The sequence below is a fragment of the Artibeus jamaicensis genome, unplaced genomic scaffold (assembly GCF_021234435.1).
Source record: "Artibeus jamaicensis isolate MK-2021 breed Jamaican fruit bat unplaced genomic scaffold, CSHL_Jam_final contig_464, whole genome shotgun sequence".
Classification (NCBI taxonomy): Eukaryota; Metazoa; Chordata; class Mammalia; order Chiroptera; family Phyllostomidae; genus Artibeus; species Artibeus jamaicensis.
The window spans coordinates 18,026,774-18,049,499 of NW_026521842.1; the positions used below are offsets into that span (position 1 = coordinate 18,026,774).

General features: G+C 50.6%; 1 protein-coding gene and 1 non-coding gene across 2 annotated transcripts in view; both read right to left on the reverse strand.

Annotated features, from left to right (window-relative positions):
- Positions 1 to 253: 253 nt before the first annotated feature.
- Positions 254 to 357, reverse strand: LOC119061957 (U6 spliceosomal RNA). The gene has a single exon (XR_005084887.1). It is a non-coding gene; the product is annotated as a U6 spliceosomal RNA (small nuclear RNA).
- Positions 358 to 1,962: 1,605 nt separating this feature from the next.
- CDH3 (cadherin 3) overlaps positions 1,963 to 22,726 on the reverse strand; it is a 38,884-nt gene continuing 18,120 nt past the window's right edge. The window contains exons 3-16 of the mRNA XM_037162732.2: positions 18,767 to 18,852; positions 17,324 to 17,449; positions 17,012 to 17,167; positions 16,775 to 16,919; positions 15,414 to 15,589; positions 14,635 to 14,763; positions 13,502 to 13,687; positions 12,144 to 12,385; positions 11,624 to 11,769; positions 10,334 to 10,558; positions 7,762 to 7,968; positions 5,313 to 5,443; positions 4,792 to 4,938; positions 1,963 to 2,821 (exon numbers count right to left, since the gene is read on the reverse strand). Of these exons, the coding sequence (XP_037018627.2) occupies positions 2,612 to 2,821; positions 4,792 to 4,938; positions 5,313 to 5,443; positions 7,762 to 7,968; positions 10,334 to 10,558; positions 11,624 to 11,769; positions 12,144 to 12,385; positions 13,502 to 13,687; positions 14,635 to 14,763; positions 15,414 to 15,589; positions 16,775 to 16,919; positions 17,012 to 17,167; positions 17,324 to 17,449; positions 18,767 to 18,852 (2,312 nt within the window). The 3' untranslated portion in view covers positions 1,963 to 2,611. The remainder of the gene's footprint in view (positions 2,822 to 4,791; positions 4,939 to 5,312; positions 5,444 to 7,761; positions 7,969 to 10,333; positions 10,559 to 11,623; positions 11,770 to 12,143; positions 12,386 to 13,501; positions 13,688 to 14,634; positions 14,764 to 15,413; positions 15,590 to 16,774; positions 16,920 to 17,011; positions 17,168 to 17,323; positions 17,450 to 18,766; positions 18,853 to 22,726) is intronic.

A 22,726-nucleotide genomic window follows, 5' to 3' on the forward strand; every position in this document is an offset into this window, starting at 1 on the left:
TCCAATATGTCCTGCTATACGATATAATCCAAAATGCACATATACTGCGTAGGGGGGAATGGATTGGAAGGATGCACACCCAGCTATTGAATGACAGAACATGAAAGATTAATATTCAAGGTATGGAAAAATCAGACATTCAGGTGGTCCCAGTGGTATGGATGGATGATCATGCTGGTGGTATGGATGGTTACAGTTGGTGCCCACTCTGAGTGCTCAGCACTGGTGATTTTAACTGATTTGGACTTTTTTTTTTAATATGGAACACTTCATGAATTTGCGTGTCATCCTTGCGCAGGGGCCATGCTAATCTCTGTATTGTTCCAATTTTAGTATATGTGCTGCCGAAGCCAGCACTGGACTTTTTATTATAGGCCCTAAAGACTAGTCCCTCAGATCCTATTTTGCAGATGAGAAGCAAGGTCAGAGTGAGAGTGACGTCACATCCATCCATGACCCAGAGCCCAGGCGGGGTCCTTCCAAACCCCTCAGGGGTTCGTGACTGGCTCCAGCACCCAAGGGATCTAGATCCACCCAGTCTAAGCCTGGCTAGGAATGGCCACTTTCCTTCCTCGACCACTTCCAAAAATCTTAGGGGAAGGCAGCCGGCCTGAAAGGTGGTTGTTTGATTTTATTATTAAGTCTCCACACAAGACAGGGTTTCAGGCTTTATTCAGGCGTCTCAGAGAGGAGTTTAAGATAGCAGGCGGCAGGTGTGTGCTGGCCGAGACACCTAATCCTCCCTCACAGCTTTATCAGGGAAAGCAGCAGGGCCCGGGAGGGGAATCCGAGGCTGCAGCTCAGGGACAGGAGGTGGCCTTGCCTGTGGGCTGAGGGGCCACTGACCGAGGATGAGTGAGGTTGTTCCTTACCTTAGTTCCCCTTTTGACTTCCCCATCCGGGCTTCCAGACACCCTCGGCTTCCGAGCCTTAGTCTTAACCCTGCATGTGCATCAGGAATTACCTGGAAGGCTTGTTAGAACAGCGTGCAGGGTCCTGCCTGCAGGTGAGGTGGCTGCTGATGGCCCAGGGACTGCACTTTGAGGACAACTGCTTTACAGAACGAGTCAGTCCTGCAGAAAGGAAACATTTATTTCTGCCTCAGCCATCTTTTCAGCTTCACTTCAGATCCTTTTCTGTCGGTTCATCGCAAAGAGCAAATGTAAACTTCCCTTTAACAAAGGCACATAGGAATTGTTCCCTCCCCGCCACCTCTTCAGCCTCATTTCTGTATGTGTCCCTGGGCGTTGTCAGGAGCGTCCCAATTTCACTGACATGCGGGGTGAGTTCTCTTTCTGTCTGGCTTGATTTTAATGATGATCAGGAGTCATTAAAAAAAAAATAAAGGCCATTCTTTAAAGCAGTAAACCGCCCTCAAAGGGGTTGATTGTGAGGATGTGTTTAAAGGAGATAAGTGAAGTCTTGTCCAGCTTAAATGGTAGCCATTCTCAATGAACACATATAGCACTTACCATGTGGCAGATTAACTCACTTCATCTCCGTAAGAACACCTCAGTTTATGCCTGAAAAGTCTGCAGCAGGTAGCGGTCAAGCGATGTAGCAGAGCTGGACCTGCCCCCACACCCCCGACCCCTGCCTGTCAACACAGAGCCCACAGTCCGGGAGAAGAAATCACACAGCACGCCACTTGGGAGCACGGTCACCGTTCTAGATGTCGCCTGCAGAGCCGGTGGGGCCAGTGCAGGGGAACGGAGGTCAGCTGGATCTCTCCTACCTGCAAGCAACTCTGACTCTGCGGCGGGGGGCAGCGGTGGTTTGTCCCTGCGGGGGCCTGTAAAGGAAGCCGCGGTGCAGCCGGCAGGGCTGAAAGTGCTCGTTCCCCTTACACTGCTCTGAAAAGTCTAAACACCACTGGATCTCACACTGAAGTGGGTGAATGGTACAGATATGTGAACGATCTATGAATGAAACTACCTAAAAAGAGTTCACTCCCCTGACAACTCTGAGAAAGTTCCTTTAATAAAAAAGTTCTATTACATGTACACGATTGTCACCACCCTTCATCTACAGCACTCCGTAGGGAAAATGAAAACACAGGAGAACTTGGATGCGCTCAGTAGAAAAATGCAGTAACCCATTCAAACAGGAGGCCTCAGTGCCTGGCGAGCAGAGAGGAAAGCTCGAGGCCCTCGCTCGAGCCGAGGAGCTCTGGCCTGGCTCCTGGCGGGCTCCAGGGACTGCTGAGGACCCGCCTCTGACTTCTGAAAATAGCATTAAAAAAAAAAAAGTCTGGGTTTTAAAAAGAGGTCTCTTTCTATGGAGAACGGTCCATTGCAGAGAGAATGCTACCATGGGGAGTCGGACACAGGGCCCAGCATTTCCCAGAAGGAAAGAGACTCCCGAAAATTCACCCTCTGAGGTCCCGGGTCCCGAGCCCCAGGCTGAGGTGTTCAGTGCTGAAGCCGAACTGCCCGTGTTTTTGAAAGGCTCAGACCCCACCCCTCCAATGTCAGACTCGAGGCTTCTTCCTTTCAAGTTGCTAAGGCCACTTCTCAACAGCCCCAAAGCCTTTGACTGGCGGGGGTGTCAGGCCGTCTGAAGATGCAGCTGCGGCCTGATACACAGTGCCCAGCCCCGCTGGTTCAGAGGCCTAGTCGTCCTGGCCACCCCCATACATGTCCGCCAGCTTCTTGAAGCGGCTGCCCCATTCGTTCAGATAGTCATAGTCTTGGTCTTGGTCAGAGGTCGAGGAGGTGAAGGAGCTCAGTGAGTTGGCTTCAGAGCCGCTGCCCTCATAGTCGAATACCAACAGGGAGTCATAGGGCGGGGCTGTGGGGTCCGTGTCAGCTGCCTTCATGTTCTGTGGCGACAGAGAGCAGGTGGTTAGGGGCCGAGGGACCACACCCTTGGCAGCCCTGAGAACTCAGGCAAGTTGATTCACCTGGCTGAGCCTGCACTTCCTCACTTGTGAAGCCACTTCTTCTCCTCGGCCCCCTTAAGGCTTTGATGTTGAAATGAAACACTGGGTATAAACACCCAGCACAGGGCCCTGCCTGCAGCAAGCGCTCAGTGCGACAGTCCAGGGGTGAAGGGCGGGGCCTTGAAATCAGATGTGACCCTGGGCAAGTCCCTTAACCTGCCTGTGCTACCTTTTTCTCACCTCTGAAATGGGGCGACTCCATATAGTTTTAGAGGAATGAATGAATACGTGGCAAGTGCTCATCAGAGCAGTCCCTGGCATAATAGTGGAACACCATGTCCTCACTTGTGAATTGAGGGTAACAACAGGATTCCTGCCCTGCAGAGTTGAGGCCGGGATTAAATGAGACGGTGTTTGCAAACCGTCCAACAGAGACGTTCCAGAAACTGCCTACCCCTAACTGGAGGGGAGCTCCAGACATCTAGCTCTGAGGCATCTTCTCAAACCCACCACCCCAGATGTCTCTTCCCAGACGCTTCTGTTTTTGCACAACACTCCCCAGAGTGTGCAGGCTACTTCTCGATGGCAAGAAGTTTAGTTTCCTTTTCTGCAGAAGAGAAGGCTGAGCCAGGAGGGGTCAAGGCAAGGTGAGGTACCCTGACCACCCACTGAGCCCTTTGTCCACTGCTGCTTCCTCACATTCTGCAATCAGTCTGTCCGTCCATCCATCGATCCATCCATCCATCCATCCATCCATCCATCCATCCACCCGTCCTATTAAAAACCTCCATTTAGCCCTGGCTGATGTGGCTTGATTGGTTGGAGCATCGTCCCGAAGACTGAAAGGTTATGGTTTCGATTCCCAGTCAGGGCACATGCTGTGGTTGGATGTTTGGTCCCCAGTCAGGGTGTGTGCAAGAGGCAACCGATCGATTTTCCATCTCACACCAATGTTTCTCCTTCTCCCCACCCCTCCTCTCTCTCTAAAATCTATAAGCACGTCCTCAGGTGGATCAAACAAACAAACAAACAAACAATACCTCTTGTGCACCTCATTCAGTGGTTCTTACAACCCTGGCTCTACTTGATTTCCTTGGGAGCTAAAGATATCAGAGCCTAAAAATATAGATGCCAGGGTCCCAGGCATTGATGTTTTTCAAAATTCCTCAAATGTGTGACCAGAGTTAACTGGAGACACTCAGCTATTAGCAACAACAGCTACCATTACATAGTAAATGCTATATGCCAGGTCAGTGGTTCCCAAACTTAGATTACCTGCGAGTCTTCAAAAAATTCCAAAGCCAGCCAAGGCCACATGCAAGTCAGTGAAGTCAGCCCCTGGGGGCTGAGCCCGGGGCGTCAGTTCTTGAAGCTCCCTGGGAGACTGCAGTGGAGGGCAGTCTGCGAGCCACCGAGCTGGCACTGTTCCAGGTGCTCACTCGTTCAGTCCTTAAAGCGCCTCTAACACAGGCTCAGGTACACACTTCCCCCCACACGGGAGCCGCCTGGGGCTCAAAAATCCAAACCAGGCTCCCTGGCTCCGGAGTTTTTTCCTGACAAGCACTGCACAGAGTGGGGCAAGAGTGGGTTTACAGTTGTTCGTACAGAAAATAATAATAAACAGTAATACAAGAATAAACTGTTTCACATACTCACAACTATATGCCTACTTTTGCCCAACCCTGTCTTCGCTGAAAAAAATGAATAAACTATTCTTCCTAGTCTACTCTTCACCACTCTATGAGTTAAGAGTTTCAAGAAGGAGGAAAAATACAGGCCCAGAAATTACTCAAATGTGCTGGCGGTGAAGTCAGGACTTGAACCAAGAGCCGAGACCCTGCGCTCATGCTCTCCCGCCTGTGACATTGGAGCCTGGACATGGGCTGCCCCCGGCTGCCCCCACGCCTCACCTCGGTGATGAAGGTGCCAATCTCGTCCGGGTCGGCTGGCCGCGGGCGGTACATGGGTCTGAGGATAAAGGCTGGTGCCACGTCGTTGCGGACAGCAACTGGGGGACGGGCCTCCAGGCCCCGGTGGAGCTGAGTGATGTCATAGTCCTTCAAGAAGGGAAAGCATGAGATTGAGGAGGACCCCCCACTCCCCTGTTCTTTACGGTTCACCTCACTTCCCTACCATTTGGGTACTCTGATCATGGGTCGGTCTTGGAAGACCGAAATGTCAGTGATTTCTGAAGGCCCCAGTTTCCAGAGCCCTCTCCCCAGTCACCTTGACTGGGGCCAAGGAGACGACAGCACTGGACCAGACGCCCCCTCGGAAGAGGAGAGTTGCTGGTGGATCCTGCACGAAGACTGACGCTTCAGGCCAGGATCTGGTCAACGCAGCTAAGACGGTTAGTTGGTTGGCCTAACCATCCCTGCCAGCGGCCCTGGGGACATCCGCCTCCCAAACCCCAGAGCTCCTAACGCCCTACCTGGTCCTCCTCGCCACCTCCTTCTTCGCCATAGTAGAAGACGTTGTCGCGGGTGTCGTCCTCGGGGAGAAGAAGGGGTTCCTTGACCTTCCGCTTCCTTCTCACCAGCAAGAGGAGCACCAGCAGGAGCACTGAAAGGGCGGGGAGTGTGAATACTCAGCCCCACAGCCACACAGCTGGCCAGCCCCCCCAGCCCTCAGAACCCCATCTAATTTCAGGTCCCTCTGTGCAGCAGCCAGAGCTCAACACACCTCAATCACTGCCTCACACCTAGGAAAACCTGAAACTCCTTATCAAGTGCACAGGATGTGGCCCCGGCCCGTCCCCGTCCTCTGCCCAGGTCTGGCCACTTTGGCCTCCTCGCAGATCCTTCAACGTACGCAGCAGGTTCCCACCACAGAACCTCCCTCCGAGCCCTCACCTGGTCTGGAACACTCTCCAAGCGTATGCATGGCTTTCACCCTCAGGTCTCATAGGCCACCTCCCCCTGGCAGCACTGTGACTCCACCCCCGCCTATGATTCTGTATCATTTATTGTCAGTCTTCCCTTGTTGACGGTACTGGTCCTTAGGGAAATTCTCCCCTGCGGGGACACAACTCTTCCAGCTGATGTCACTTCTCAACAAGACTCTTTTTCAGTCCCCAGGTGTCCCTTAGATTAGCCATAGACTTCAAGCCAAAAGCAAAACAACTTGAATATTGTGCAGTATTTGAACTCAGATGCAAATGCTCTGTTGGAATTTTAAGGGTGGGACTAGCTTTTAGTGATATGGCTTAGATGTGGGGGGATGGCCAACTAATGCCTGGCTGCTCCCCCTAACGGCTGTGACCCCTGGCTGCTCCCCCTAATAGCCACGACCACCCCAAGTGTGTCCCGTCAGAAGAGGTACCCCTGGCCCTCTCTCTTAGTGACGATGCCGAATAGTGGATGTGTCCAGATATGACATTGCTCTCTGCTTGCCACGGGAACCACTGCCTCTCTCTGGCCAGATGAAATGGGCCTCCCCTCGTAGGGAGCCCGTGAGTTCTCAGGATGTACCTCTCACACCAGAGAGACTGTCACCTCTCCCAAGCCTCACCCTCCCTGGTGGGGCTGGAGAACGGCAGGAGGCATACAGGACATCTCACCTGTACCTAAAGCCTAAATGTCTAACTGCCTACCGATGTCCCCATTTGGACAGGACTCGCAAACCTCCTCCCATGGTCCTGCCCACGCTGGTAATGAGAACTCCTGTGGCTCCTTGTCCAGGCCTCTGATTCATCAGTGGCTCTTTTCCCCACACCACGTATCAAGTGATACGGATGAACTGATTCTACCTTAAAATAGCACCACCTCCAGTGCCAGCCTGGTCAGAGCCGTCAACAACCGCTTCCTGAATGGTCTCCCTGCCCCCATTCTTGACACTCCACAGACTATCTGGCACTACTCAGTCGGAATCCTGAAACCCTCAGAGGAGTGACTCCTCTGCTCCAGACCTTTTCTGATGACCCCCTTTCACCCACAGCCTTAACAAGAGCCCACCAGGCCCCGCAGGATGCTCCGCCTCGCCCACCACCTCTTGCTTTCTGCATTCCAGCCGTCCCTGTTTCTGCACACTGAGCACAGTGCTGCCTCGGGGGCCTCTGCGCTTGTTCCCTAGGTATCTGCTGAATTGCTTCCTCATCTTTTTCAGATCTTTACTTGAGAATCCCTTTCTCAGCAAGGCTTTTCCTGACCACCTATTTAAATTTGTACACCTCCTCCCCTCCACTTTCTTTTTCTCCATAGCAACATCTATTTCCCCACCAGATTATCTGTTGTCTGCACCCTGCACTAGAAAGTAAGCTCCGAGGGCAGGGGTCAGCCTGTTTTATTAACTGCTGCACCCCCAGTGCCTAAAACAGTGTTTGGTGCACAGTACGTTGCTAACTGAAGCTCACTCATGTTGTATTCATATCCGATTGAGTGTGTGCTTCCTGTGCGAGGACTCACTTAATGAGTGAAAAAGGCAGACGTGATCAGTTGTACCTTTAGAACAAAGAAATCGCTTTTTAAGTGAACACTCCCACCCACTGGTCATCAAATTCGAGCGCGCATCAGGACTCTCCGGAGGACTATTAAAGCCGGATTCCCCTCTGAATCAGTAGGTCTGCAGGGGGGCCTGAGAACGGCCTTTCTAACGAATTCCTGGTAATGCTAATGCTGGTGGTCCGGAGACCACTCCTTCAAGACCACTGCTCCGGCCTCTAGATGCTGTAATGGCAGAGGTCCGTTTTCTCATCACCGAATCCCCAAAGCCCGGCACGTTCCAGAAGCTCCATAAATATCTACTGGCTGATTGACACTCCTGGAATTAAGAGTTTAAGGAAGAGATGGGCAATGCCGGTGGCCCCTTCGGCCCACAAGTTCAGGGTGGAGTCAGGTCTTCCAACCACCCCAGCCTTCGACGGGGAGGGTGTGGGTACTCACGCAGCAGAGCCAGGATGGCCCCCAGGACGGGGAGGAGGAAACCCCCCTTCCAGGGTTGGGGGCAGTTCTCCACGTGGCCGTGGCAGTCGCACACGGTGGCCTTGATCACTGCCGGCTGCTCCTTGTTGCCACGGTCAGACAGGGACAGGTGCACATCGTACACGTCTTGTTTCAGGAACTTCTTCAGTGACAAGACCACAGTGTCTCCTGGTGGACAGACGACACGTTCACCTTGGGAAACTACAAATGGATCCTGAAGGGGGTTTGAGGGGACGGCCTCTACGTCTGGGTGACGGGAGAACAATCCCCAAGCACACTCATCCCAAGTGTTAAAAACTGATGTCTGGCCAAAGCCAAACTCACCATTGTGGTAAGGATTATTTGAACAGAAAAATCACATCATTTAAAGAAAAAACACAATAATCATATTTCTAAACTATGAAGTTTTTAAAAAGTTATGCACAGCCAGTAATTGCTCAGAACCATTAACTTCTCTGGGCTCTTCGCAGTGAAAAGGGCCAGAAGGGAGGACTCGCCCCTCCCCCACTGGGCAGCGGCAGGCAGAGAGCTGCGGGCTGAGTGTCTGGACTGCCTCCTAGAGAGGCCGATGCGGGACAGTTCACCAAAACACCCCCACCACCACCCTGTTCCCAGAAACCAGAGGGCCCACGTCTCCGCTGATGCTGATGGTGGTGGTGCTAGTGGCAGCGGTGACTAAACTGACACCTCCTAGGTACCAAGCTCTACGCTCATCTGCACCGGGACGTGAAGGCAGGTCCTGTCCCCTGCACTTCACCAACGTGGGAACTGAAGCTCAGGGTGGCCAAGCAACCAGCTCGAGGTCACACTGGGTAGAGTTTGAATTAATTCCCCACCAAAGGGGACGAGATTGGGTCAAAAAACTAAATTCAAACCAAGAACCAGGTATTGATACTATTACCAGGTGCCGGCACCACTGGGCTTTGGCCATAGTGCTCACACCAGGCAGAGCCAGCTCTGACCGTCGTTGGTGTGGGTCCACCACACACTGACACACCACACCAGATACTTTTCATGAAGTCACATCATCTTCCCAGTAACTGTGGGAGTAGGTGCAGTTACTGGGACCACCCCACGGAGGAACAGTGGGGCTCAGTAACCTGCCCACAACCTCAAAGCAAGCAAATGGAGGGGTCAGGTCCCGGACCAAGGTGAACTGGCTCCAGAGTCCACGCTCTGTAAACAGCATGGTCAGGGAGGAAAAAATGACTTGTAGGCCACAAGGGGGTGATAGGAGACCAATCTGGGCTCCCCAAAGGACAGGTGCTGGTTATATACACCCAAATCACACGGGTCACGAAAATGAGCCAATTGGGGGGGACTTGTGTAGCTCACCGAGACCACATGTCCAAAGTTGCATCTTTGTTGTCCCCCCAAAAAAACCCATTTTGCAGGAGAAAAGAAAGAAAGAAGCGAAGAGCCAACGTGGGTGTCTGAAGCAGATTGGGAAGATCTTTCTGTGTTGTGCTCAGCAGCAGTTACAGACCCTGGGCATTTGGTTTCTTTGGGGCAGAACCTGAATGTACTGGTTCCCCATTTCCCTCCCGGGTGACCTTGGCCCCAAGAGGAAGAAGAGAGGAACATTTACGGGAGGATGATGCAATGTTTCTCTAGGGACCTCATTGGCAGTTGGGGCTGGATCTACTTTTCTCATGCACCCTGGGGGGGGGCCTCCTGTATTGATACCAATAAGACCCCTCTCCAGGCCTGTGACAGATGAAAAGCTACGGAAAGCTGGAGAAGCTCCAGGGGTATCAGAAAGGACAGAGGCGGATGGGAGCAGGGGTGGTGTGGTCAGGGGCTCCAGCTTCAATCTCTACTGCGCACCCACTACGTGCCCTTGGGCATGCTTTTTAACCTGTCTCATTTATAACTAGGGATAATAAATACTGACTGCAGAGGTGATAGAAATATTAAATAAGGACAAAAAAAAAAGCATGTTGCATATCACCAGGGTTCAACAAACAGTAGGCAGCAGACTATTACAGTAAATCAGACTGCCTGGATTCAAATCCTGGTGTCACTGTTTTCTAGCCACAGAGCCTCTGGCAAGATATTTAAACCTCTGGAAGCCTTGATCTCCTCATCTGTGAAATGGGCGTGCACATACCTATATATGGTAATAGTACCTTCTTCAGGGGATTGTGGTGAGGATAAAAAAGGCTTAATCTGTGTAAAGCATCTGAAGGCGTGTCAAGCACTGAGCAAGCATGCTTGGTGCTGTCAACTATTATCACAGTGTTGGGGTCCTGACTCATGTGATACGGAGGCAGTCACGCCCTCTCTGTCTGGGCCTGTTTTTCCATCTGTACAGGAAGGCAGATGGGCAACAATGGTCGTCTTTAAGTGCTCCTGTGGAATTCCAAAGGCTTACACTGGGATGATAATTAGCATTGGACTGATGTTCTTGAGACCATTACCTCTGTGACCCACAAGATGCTGAGCCGGGCATGTGTGTAAGATCCTGGTTTGAGGCTGACCCCCACCCCGCAGAGCCGGCACCCACACTGGCCACCACCACGCACGCAGTTACCTTTCTCACTGACTTCTGCCGTCCAGTAGAGGTCCGAGTTGTGTGTGAGCTGGGCCTGGAAAGGGGACGTATGGGGGAACAGGTCCTTGTCCGTGATGTTCAGCACTTGGGGCACAGGGCTCTGGTTGCAGACGGTGATCTTTTGGGGCTCAGGGACAGGGCCATGATCATTGACGTCCATAAGTGTTAGCAGAAGGGTCCCCGTGCCGGTGGCGGGAGGGCTCCCTGTTTGTAATTACACATGATCCTTTTTCAGTATCTGCCCTTGGGTTGGGTTGATGAATCAATGTTAAGCTCCCCTATGACCTACCCGATCAGCCTCAGGGAGGATCCTGTTTACTGACCAGCTATAACCTCTCAAGACCCTCCACACGGTTGCTTCACTACAGATCAAACCAGTGATGGTGAATATAAGGCAATCGTGCCAGCATTCTCATTTTGAGCAGACATCACTAATGGGTCAGAGCACAGAACTTCAACCGCTTCATCCAGACAGCCACTACCAGTCTATTACAAAGAGAAACCCACTGGCCACCTCAGGGCTAACACGGTGTTTGCCGATCAGCTTCAGGACAGCTTCCCTTCACAGCCCTGTGGTGACCTCTCATCTGCCTCCAGGCCTTGATTCACTCACTGAGTGTCCAGCAGAGATGGCAGTCACATCCAAATCCTTGACCGTGCCACAGTGTGGCATCACTAATCAAGCACAGCACTTCCAGGTAGCTCCTTTCACCAAGGGGAAATGGACAGGCCAATTCAGGATATCTCCTAACTCAGGTTTCAGGAAAATCAGAACCACGGCCAGCCATTCTGGACCAGTCTCTGAGACTCCTCTGTGGGCGCACTCTCCCTCCCAGGAGCATGCCCCCCCCCCCCCGCCCTGCTAAACCTGTGCTATGTAACTCCTAGACTCTAAGGGACCCCATGAGACTTGCAATCAGGGGAGCAATGGGCAGTGGCAGGTCGTCCCAGGCTGACCCCCGAACTCGTCCCAAGGCCCCCTTTTCTCTGACTGACCAGTGAACGGATGGCAGCCCTGCCTGGGCTCCCCTGTTGCTTCTTCTGTCCTAAGCCCGTCCTTGTCACACCGTTCCCAGCTTTAATAAACACACTCTCAAAATAAAATATAAATTTAAAAACAGACCCCTCTGGAAGACCCTTCTGGTCCTCCAGATTGGACTGCTAACAGTCCACACACACACCACCCTCTGCCTGTGAAGGGGACATGCTGTGCTATGCGACCTGGGAACCAAAGGTGCCCACGAGGAGGGGCTGGGAGCAAGCTCTCACCATCGTCCGTGGCCAAGACCACAACTTCGTAGATGTCGTTCTTCACAAACTGCTCATCCTCTCGGTCCAAGACCCCCGCAGCAGTGACCTGCCCACTGTCTGGGTCCATTGCTAGCCACCCAGCTGGGTCTCTCAGAATGTGGTAGCTAGAGTGGAAGAGTTCAGAAGAGTCACACACAGGACATGCAGAATTCTGGTGTCACTGTTCAAAGCTTCCTCATGCCAACCGGCAGGCTGTGCCTTGGCGATGCAGGACTCCTAAGCAGGACCACGTGGAAGATGCATCTTGCCCCTGAGTGAAGCCTGAGCAGCGGGGGTTGGTGGGGTGGGGATGGCGCAGCAAGGCCATGTGAGAAGGAGCAGGAACACCTGCCCCGGACCCCTGCCCAGAGTCTTTAGCCTTGGGGAGGGTAAGAGGGGGAGGCAGGGGAGATGCTCAAAATATTTAACAATCTTTGTGGCAACCACAATAAACAACCCACCCAGAAGCACCAGTGCACCCGACCCCGCTCCTACGTACCTGATTTTCTGACTCCCCCTGTCGGGGTCCTGCGCAGTGTAGGTGCAGACAGGCTCCCCAACTGAGATATTCTCCTGCGCCGTGACAACTTTGGAGGGTGGGACGAACATGGGTGCCTCATTCACATCCTCCACGTGGACCAGCACGGTGGCCGTGGAGGTTGGGAGCTTCACTACAAAGCGAGCCTCATTGGTCACTTCAATGTACAGAGTGTGCTGGTTTTTGGCCTCAAAATCCAAGCCCTGGGAGAGAAGGAGGACCTGAGCTGCCATTCTCTGAGGAGCCCCAGCCAGAGCTGTGATGTGAGAAGGAAGGGCCCATAGCGAGGGCCCTGAGAATCTCAGCAGCCACAACACTGCCCCTTCCCTATGCCACAGCCCACCTGCATTTTCTGAGTGGACACCCAGTGGGGCCTCTCAGATCATCCCAAAGGCAACAGACTAGTAAGCCTCAGAACTGGTTCCCAATGGGGTGGTGACGCCCCCTAGCGGGAGCAGTAGAAACTTACAGAGGCATTTCTAGGAATGATTGGGCCGCCACTGGCATTTACATGCTGGGGCAGGGATCCAAAGCACTGTCCCATATCCCATGTGACTTGTCAACATCCCTTTGGACATTTGCACATTCATGGATGTGAAAAATCTGTTTATAATTGCAATCTAGAACATGTTTTACATACATAACAGCTTTTGGTGTGGTTTTGATATATACTTAATTTTCTAGGAATGGAACTTCTAAGGGGAAATGGTAATTTGATTTGTTCAGGCCTTTCCCAAGAGTTGTTTATTTGTTGTTCTGGAAGGAAAACAACAATACCACGTGTGGTGTGAGCCACCTGAGCGGCACAGTATTCGGTTACATTGGGATAATTCCATAGAGATATGAAAGAAATCAAAGGAAGATTAGTCCCATCCTCCTAAAGCATCAATTTTATTCCAAATATTTTTGAGAGGCGAGGGTGCCTAGCTACTAAGTACTTTAGAACATTTTATTGCCCAAACATCTAGCTATGGATTAAATGCAAAATCAGCCATAACACAGAGGCCCTCTGTGTGTGAAGAGTAAGTGAGGGCAGCCAGCGGACACCGGGGACCAAGACGAGGGGCTCTGCTGACCGGCTACAATCAGATCTGCGGCTTCTACCTGTTTCAGGAACTGGGTCCCAGGTTAAGATGTAGCGTAAAGGAAGGAATTCACAGCACAAAGGGGATGAGACAGTGTTGGAAGCCACTGGCCTGGCCCACTCTGGCAAGTGGCCTGAGGTGTGTGTCCCAAGACAGGGGTCACCTCCTTGTCCTGGAGGCTGCGGACCTGACTGCCCCAGCTGTGGCCCTTGTCGAAAACCCAAACCGATTCACCTTCTTGGTTGTCAGGACACCCTGGTTGCTCTCAGGGTGGGTGGTGATGGTAAAATGGTCCCCATCGTCACCTTCCAAGATGCGGTAGGTGGCACGCCATGCTGGTGAGTTGGGGACATCCAGATCGGTCACTGTCAGCCTCTGTACCTCATGGCCCACCGTGTTCTCAGGCACACGGGCCTCGTACTGTCAGTGGGAAGCATAGCACAGTTAGAGCGGAGAGACTGACCACTCCGAGAGGCTGTTCCATTCTTCCCCAGCCATGAATCTTCCATCCAACTCCAGCACAGCCTTGGGCCTTTCACCCTCTCCACGACCACCCAACCCCCTCACCAGGGCTTCAGGGCACCCCAGAGCCGTCTTACAGCTGCTAGGACCGACCACTACAATCTCGGGCCTGCTGCCCCTACACCCGGGGGCCTGATGCTCCAGGAATCTCACCGGTCTGGGTGCCCGACCCCCACCGTGTGTAACCACCTGGTTATCTGAGATCAGAAAGGTATAAGGCAGGCAGCAAGAAGGGCTCAGTGCCCGATCTCTCTGGGGCTCTGACCAGGAATGTTTTTCAAAGTTCTGGAACGGATGGCAAAGATTGGGAAATCAGCTGCTCAGAACATTTTTCAATCTGCCTTAAATAATGCTCAGCTGCCAGAGTTGCCTCACGATAAGAAGGGGTGAGGTGTCATCTTGACTGCCACCGAGTTCTGCCACTGGGAGTATACAAGCATGCACTAGAGGAAGGAGGGTAGGTACAGGTACAAAGTGAATTAGAACTTTCATCATCATCGAAAATTTTCCATTATCCAGCACTTATTATGTACCAGGGGTTACATTACAGAGATTATTTCATTTGAAACTCAGTCAGGATAACACAGCAGGTATTATCATTATCCTCACTTCGCGGATTAGAAATGGGGCACAGAGGGGTTAGGTTGTTTGCCCAAGGTCACAAAGCCAGTCGGTATTGGACCTGGAACTTGAGACAACGTGGGCTGGTTCTGGAGTTTCATTAGAAAGGAAAACCCGCCCTGGCTGGTGTAGCCCAGTGGACTGAGTGGGGGCCTGCGAACCAAAGAAAGAAAAGCCCAGTCCTTCACTGCCTGACGAGGGAAGAAGGCAGGAGGGGGCGTCACCTTCTGGGGATCGAACACGGGAGCATTGTCGTTGGCATCGAGGATTTCCACTGTGGCCACTGTCGTGGTGGTGGAGCCGTTCCCGTCCATGTCTGTAGCCTGGACGGTCAGCGTGTACTTAGGGACTCTCTGTGGAGAAAAGGAGAGTGGAAGGCCACTGAGAGTCCGGCCTCGGGAGAATGTGGAGGGGAGGGGAATGTTTCTCGCTCGCGCAATGTTCTTTTGACTCCTTGACCCACCACTCACCCACCGCCCCAAAGAACAGAGGCCAAGGATGAAGGGGGAGGGACACTGCCATCCACACAACATTCTTGGGCCTGTCAGGGGGTGATGCCTGGGCACTGCCCCCTGACCGTGGGCAGATGCAGAATGGGAGCTCTGAGCAGGAGTTTGGTCAAAGGTATTAATTAGGAAACAGGAGGCAATTCCAACATCCACGGAGCTAATTCCACTTTGTGGCACACAGGGGACAAATCTGGGCCGTGTGCATGTTAAGTGAGCCGTTCCGAGAGGAAATGAGAAAACCTCCAGAAAATATCAAACGTCTGCATTTTACAGCCGCCTCCTCAGCCTTAACAAGATTGTTTGGCAGCGTGCCACCGGCCCAAGGGAGCGGAGGGACACCAACGTAGGAACACAGCAGCAGCCGCTGCCAGCTGACTTGGGTCCCCACTGCTCTGCCTTGGGCCTTGGGGGCAGGCACAGGGGCTCTGCTGAGGGTGTCAGGGTCCAGCCTAGACAAGCCTGGGTAGAGAGCACTTTTCCCGAGGGGCACTCACCTCCCGGTCCAGGCCGCTGGAGATGACGCTAATGGTGCCTGTGCTCCGGTGGACGGTGAACATGAGGTCATGAGGGTCCTTTGGCTCTTGGCTATGAATGGAGTAAGCAACCACCCCATTGTAGGTGTTGATGGCATCGTCCTCATCCGTGGCCGTCACCTGCATCACAGAAGTGCCTGGAGGGGAGAAGGGATGAGTGAGCCCCCTTCCCTCCCAGGTCCACTTGCAGCCTTGCCCACTTCTGAACTGGAATAGACATTATCCTGCTCAGTGGCTTGGACCCATGTTCCACTTGGTGACCGAGATTGCTATTTGGCACCCATTTTCCATTCCCCCCTTCCTTCTGAGAGACACAATCCTCATAGTCACTTTACGCTGGGCACAGGCTCACCTGGAACAAAGACTGTCTCCCACCCTTTCTTGCAGCTAGCTGTGACCACAACACTAAATTCCGACGAATGGGATATGCCACTTTGGGAGAAGTGTTTCTCCGAGTAGGAGGCTTAGTCTTCCCACCCCTTCCCAGATGTAATGGCTGGAGCTCCAGCAGCAACTGTGAGGTAATGCTGGGAACCCTGCCAAAACAGCAGAGCGACGAGATAGAAGGAATCTAGGTCTCCAATACTTGAAAACACTATTCCGTTCTGAACTGAGCACCCCTAAACTTCCTAAATGTAAGAGGGGCGAGAGGGAAAAGCTTCCATCTTGTTTAAGGCACTGTTTTTCTTTTGGGAATTCGTTATTGGCAGTCTAACCAATTCACTCCTCCGTATGTACCGTCCACAGCTCAGGGAGAGCACCCTTTCCCAGCAGTACCTATCTTTGAGAGCACTAGTATGTAGCTATTTTCCTAACTTCCTGCCGGCCTCTCCCCCTCTCTTCTCCGGCCCCGGGAATTTATTTTCCGTGCAGCATAAACCACGTTCCAACGCCCCCCAGTCCCTGCTGCTTTCCTGCCAATTACTAAAGAACCTCGTGCCGCGTGCTCTGTGTTACTTAAGATGTGTATGTTGTTTCTAGTCTTCACAATTTTTTAAGGTTGGTATTACTGCCAATTCCAGATGTGAGGAGTAAGGCTCAGAGATCAAGAACGTGCCCAGGGTCTGAGCAGGTGAAGAGGCAAAAATGAAGATTCAAACCTAGGTGTTTGTGGCTTCAAAACTAGTGGTTCCTAAACCTGGCTGATCATCTGAGGCCCCTGGGAGATCCTCAGGCATACGGATGGCAGGTGACCTGTTGCACAATCAAGGAAGGCAGGTGTGAGGGTTCTTCCAGCCCAAAGAGTCTGGGCTGATCTCCAGATGGTACCGTAAGGCGACCCAAGGCCACCTCCAAAGGTGTCCCCTCTCCAGTCCTCTTACCAGGCAGTGCCCCCTCCAAGACACTCCCTCTGAAGACATCCTGGGTGAACTTGGGTTTGTGGTCATTCTGGTCTGTCACGATGATGGAGATGTTCATGGGCTCTTCCACTGAGGCACCGTTCTCCGACACAGCATGGCCGAGGAGCTGCGGGTACGCAGGTCTGGGGTCAGCCTGGTGCTACCTTTCCCACAAGGCCCTGGGTCCCTGCTTCTCATCGGAGGCTAAAGGTTACTTACCTCATACTTGGCAATTTTCTCTCGGTCCAATGGCTTATTCAGTAACAACCAGCCTGTTTCCTTCTCTATGGAGAAGACACCCTCAGGGGGGCTGTCTGCCCCAGGCCCTGTGATGCTGTAGAAAATCTTGGTGCCTCTGTCTTTACTAGATTTGAGCTGGAAGCCAAAGGAGAAAAAAAAAAAAGCAACTGAAAAAGTGACAAGTATCTCATGACTGCAGCAGAGAACACTCCATGGGGGGAGGGGTGGAGAGGTGCAGCCTGGTCAGAAAGTGCTCCCACGAGGGAGGCTTTCCTCTGCAGGCCCCCGTACCTGATTCAGCTTCTGAGGGAAGGGACCTTTGCCATTCTCAGAGACCGATATCGGTGGGACCACCCATTCTCTCTTGTGTCTTCGTAAGATACGTCTGGGTGGGGAGCTCTTCAGGGCCTTCCTTCCCTGTCAGGAGAGAAGACCCCTTCACTAGAGATGCAGACAGGTGGCACGCGACCTACACCCCGTCACCCACAGGAGCTGAAGGTGAAGTGCGAGACCTAGATGGGTCTACTGCAAAGTAAAACTTGAAATAATCTACGTGCCCACTTACAGAGGAGGACCAATTACATATTTTATGGTACAGACACCCAGTGGAATACTATGCAGCTCTGAAGATGAGGGATAAGGAAGCTCTCTGTGTGCTCACATGGAAAGACTTTTGCTATGCACTGCCGAATGCCAAGAACAAGGTACAGAACAGTTTCTACAAATAGTTTAGCACTTTAATGAACAAACACATAGTGCTTAATAGATGTTAGGCACTGTTCCATCTTTTGTGTAAAAAGGTAGGAAAATAAGACCATAGATTCACATTTGCTTATACAAAGACCAAGTCTAGAGGAATTCAGCACTAATACTGGTAGTTTTCTGTGGGAAGGGGCTAGGCAGTACTAATATTTATGTTTAAGTGCAAAAAGAAGCTTAATAGTACACTAGCTTTTACACAAGAGCCTTTTTTATTTTTGTGTATATATAAAATATATAACACATAAAATACAACTATATAGATAACATTTGTAATTAAACTCCTGAAGGAAAGAAACTGGTAACAGTGGTTATCTGTGTCTTCCCTTGGAGGGGTGGAGATTAGGCAGATGGAGAAAAATAAAGGGAGGTTATTCACTGTATAATTTTAAATATTTACTTTTAAATTTTCAAACCGTTTATATATTAGCTATTCAAAATATTAAAATAAAAAGGAACAATATGCTATGGCTCAGTTGGTTAGAGCGTTGTCCTAACAGCCATGGTTGCAGGTTCCATCCCTGGTCAGGGCATGAATGAGAATCAACCAATGAATGCTTAAGTGAGTAAGCAACAAACTGATGTTTCTCTCTCTCAAATAAAAAAATAATAATAATAAAGCAATTGCTGGGGGGAAAGATAGATTTTAAAATTTAAAAAAAAAGAGAGAAACAATGTGTGGCCAAGTGCCTCTTCCCAGAGGCTCATGGGACTGGCAGTTCTGTGTTGGAACCCAGATGACATGGGAAAGGAAAGGGCCATGGGAGAAAGAATCCAAGAAAGGGCACTGAGCCATTACTCTGCTGCCCCTACTGGGCAGCTGCAAGCACTACACTGCTTAGGTCAGTACCCAGGTCCACCACTGTAGGCAGCTGAGAGCTCCCTTCTCTAAAGGGGTAAGGTGGCTCACAACGGCAATCTGGGCACACACAAAGAACATCTTTCTTCCGTCCTGCAGGTGGACATGTGTTTTACCTGGACTGTTCTGTCGTTCAGTGCAGTGAAGTCACTGTCGGTGCTAAGCAGGGCCGACTCTTGTCCCAGGCAGCCCACGAATGCTACTGTGGGGAAAGGAGAAAGATAGTATTGAGAAGTGGGGGCTTCCGGAAGCTACCCCAGGGAAAGAAGACCTGCCAACAGCACCCTGACTGGATCAAGGACTGCTCCAGGCCCCGTCAGGAGGAGACTCGGCTTACTTCCTCTGAGCAGCCGTGTGACCAAATGCGAGTTTCTGACGGGGCTTCCAAGTTCGGTCTCTAGAGGGAAGACCACTCTGTGGGCAGAACCCCTTTCTTTGTTCACAAGGCCAGAACGCCAAGATCACAGACACTGAGTGACATTAGTCCCCAATGGCCTCATGAGGCTACAGGTGATCCAAGGTCATAGCTGGAGACAGAAGATTTTCAGCATTTGTACAAGCCATGAGTCTACCTACATGCGACATGCATCCTGCTACACCATCGCTCACACAGGATCACCTCTGCTGGTTTCAGTTGTCACATTCCTTCTGAATCCCTTTGTTTGGTCACCCTTTGAGCAGGCACTCTGACATAATAACTACCACTCACCAAGCCAGAGACTGGGCCTATTTTATTCTTACGACTACCCTACCAAGGTAGCTGTTGGCCCCTTTTCAAAGAGGAGAAAACTGAGGGTCAGAAGCCAGGTCAGCGTGACCCCAGAAGCAGACACTAAAGAGAACTCATAACCAATGTTCTCACTCTTGTGGCCAAAACATTAAATCAGGGAACCTGCCAGAGGGCACACCTGAGCGCATCAGCGGCATGCGCTGGCCCAGTGGCTCCTGTTGTGCTGGACAAGACACCTGTGCTCACACAGTTTGACCAGGATGCAGCACAACCAGGACCTCACTTGGGGTGAGGTTTTCCACTTGTCCTGCTTTGAAAAATTGTCCTTTAGTCTCAAATAATGACTACAGTGATGACTATTTTAAAAATATCCTTCCCTAGAAGGCCAGCAAACTCACAGTTATTAACCACACCTAAAACAAAAGCGAACTAAGAGGACAGCTAGATCAGAAGCGGAACCACAGAAATGGGGATCACACGGAGGGTTAGCAACAGGGGAGTGGGAGGAGGAGAAGGGGGGGAAGGTACAGAGAATAAGTAGCATAGACGGTAGGTAGAAAATAGATAGGGGGAGGGCAAGAACAGTATGGGAAATATAGAATTTAAAGAACTTGTGACACATGGGCATAAACTAAAGTGGGGGAACATGGTGGGAAGGGTGTGCAGGGTGGAGGGGAATGAAGGGGGGGAATAGGACAACTGTAATGGCATAATCAATAAAATATATTTTAAAAATCCTTCCATAGTATAAGATTAGTTATGTGAACGTAATAAAGTATTCAAACAGTATAATATAAAAAAGTAGAACTCCAAAGGATTCATATCCAGAACTCCTTAAAAACTCAACAACAGCCCTGGCTGGTGTAGCTCAGTGGATTGAGCACCGGCCTGCGAACCAAACGATCGCGGTTCGATTCCCGGTCGGGGCACGTGCCTGGGTTGCAGGCCAGTTCCCAGCAGGGGCCAGTGCCCAGCAGGGGACACATGAGAAGCAACCATACATTGATATTTCTCTCCCTCTCTCTTTCCCTTCCCTTCTAAAGATAAATAAAATCTAAACAATAAAATAAATAAAATTATTTAAAAAAACTCAACAACAAAAACAACCCAACTAGTTTTGGGAGGGAGGCAAAAAGCGTGAAAGGACATTTCTCCAAAGACTATACACTTTGTACTTATTCATACAAAGGGTGAATAAGCACATGGAATGTTAATATTATCAGTCACTAGGGAAGTGCAAATGAAAATCACAATGAGACACCACTTCACACCCACTGGGATGACTATTAAAAAAGATCCTGCACAAATGGAAAATCGTCAGTGTGGACAAGATGTGAAGAAATTGGAACCCTTATGCACTTGGAATGTGAAATGGTGGTTCCTCAGAAGGTGAACATAGAAATTACCATGTGATCCAGCAATTTCACCTCTAGGTGTATACCCAAAAGAACTGAAAACTGGTACTCAAACGGATACTCAGACCTAACTGTCCATCAAGAGATCAGTAGATAAACAAAATGTGGTCTATACACACAAGGAATATTATTCAGCCTTTAAAAGGAATAAACTTCCAATATGGATAAACCTTAAAAACATTATTCTAAGCAAAACAAACCAGTCACAAAAGGTCAAATGCTGTATAGTTCCACTTCCATGAAGTACTTAGAACAGTCAAATTAATAGAGAAAGTAGAACAGAAGTTACCAGGGGCTGGAGAGAGCCCCCGTTCCTGTTTCCAAGTTACTGTTTAACGGATATAGAGTTTGTCTGGAATGATGAAACAGTTCTAGAGATGGACAGTGGTAATGGCTGCACAACACTGTGAGTGTATTTAATACCACTGAGTTGTTTACTGGAAACGGTCCAAATGTCATCAATGTACAACGGATAGAAATATGGTATATTCATGTAATGAAATGAATCAACTACACGGACATTCAACAACGTGGATGAATCTTACAAACATATGGTTGCCTAACAGAAGCCAGACCCAAGAGAGGACATATGCATTACTGCATTAACATGAAGTTCAAAAACAAGCAGAACTAACCTGAGTGAAAGAAGTTAACATGTTGGCCATAATTTGGGGAGAGGGCTCAGTGAGTGGAAGGGGTTAAAGGGGGACTGAAAAGCACACAGAGCTGCCCTCCATTCCCCAGAGCCCAGCGCCAGCAGGATCCTTGGTGGGAAGGCTGGAATGTGCTCGAGCGGAGGAGAAGACTGCTCAGGAACCAGCCCTGCCTCCGTGACGACATTCCCACTGAGGAGTCCTGGGCTGTGACATGCCTGCCCAGTGAGAGGGAGAGGAAGAGGGCCTGAGCCTGATTCAGCTCCAGAGGGTCCCTGGGGCATAAGAGCCCCAGGGAGACCCTGCCCTTTACCTCCAACACACAGCTTTGTAGTCTCATCTTCTGAGTTACCTTGCTTTCCTTTAGGGCTGTAAGGACCAGGAATGACACATGGCAAAGATTAAGTCATCTTAAAGTAGGGCAAGAGTTAAATAATCTGTGAGTACTAACTCCATGGATTATTGATCCAGCAATGCAAAATGATGGTTATACTAATTTTAAAATAGCCCTGGCTGGTGTGGCTCAGTGGATTGAGCACTGGCTTGTGAATCGAGAGGTCACTGGTTCAATTCCCAGTCAGGGCACATGTCTGGGTTGTAGGCCAGGTCCCCAAGTAGGGGGCACATGAGAGGCAACCACACATTGATGTGTCTCTCCCTCTCCTTCTCCCTCCCTTCCCCTCTCTAAGAATAAATAAAATCTTAAAAAAAAAAAAAAAAGTTTAGTCCTGGCTTGTGTGGCTATGTGGATTGAGCACTGGCTTGTGAACTGAAAGTTCATCGGTTTTATTCCCAGTCAGGGCACATGCCTGGGTTGAGGGCCAGGTCCCCGGTGGGGGACCCGGGAGGGACAACCACACACAGATGTTTCTTTCCCTTTCTTCCTCCCTTCCCTTCTGTCTAAAAATCAATAAATAAATACTTTTAAAAAAAGATAAAGAACAATGTAACCTTTGCAAAATGCTAACATTTGTATTTTTTAATTGTATTTAAGAAATACTTCTAGAAGGGTGAAGAAACCAGCAGCTAGGGAACAGAGCAGAGAATTTTGACCCAAGTGAATGTATTAGCTATTCGAGCACTGATTTAAAAAAAGTAAGAGTCACTCTTTCCTTTCTTAAAACAGCCCTTCCCCTAAGGGAGGTCCTTCAACTAGAAGAGGGCTGGGGTCTGTCTGCAATTTCCCTTAATGACAGACTCTCAATGAGCCCTCCCATCCTCCCCTACCAGGTTACCCAGCAGGGGGCTAATGGATTGACTCCCTTACTACTCAGAAGC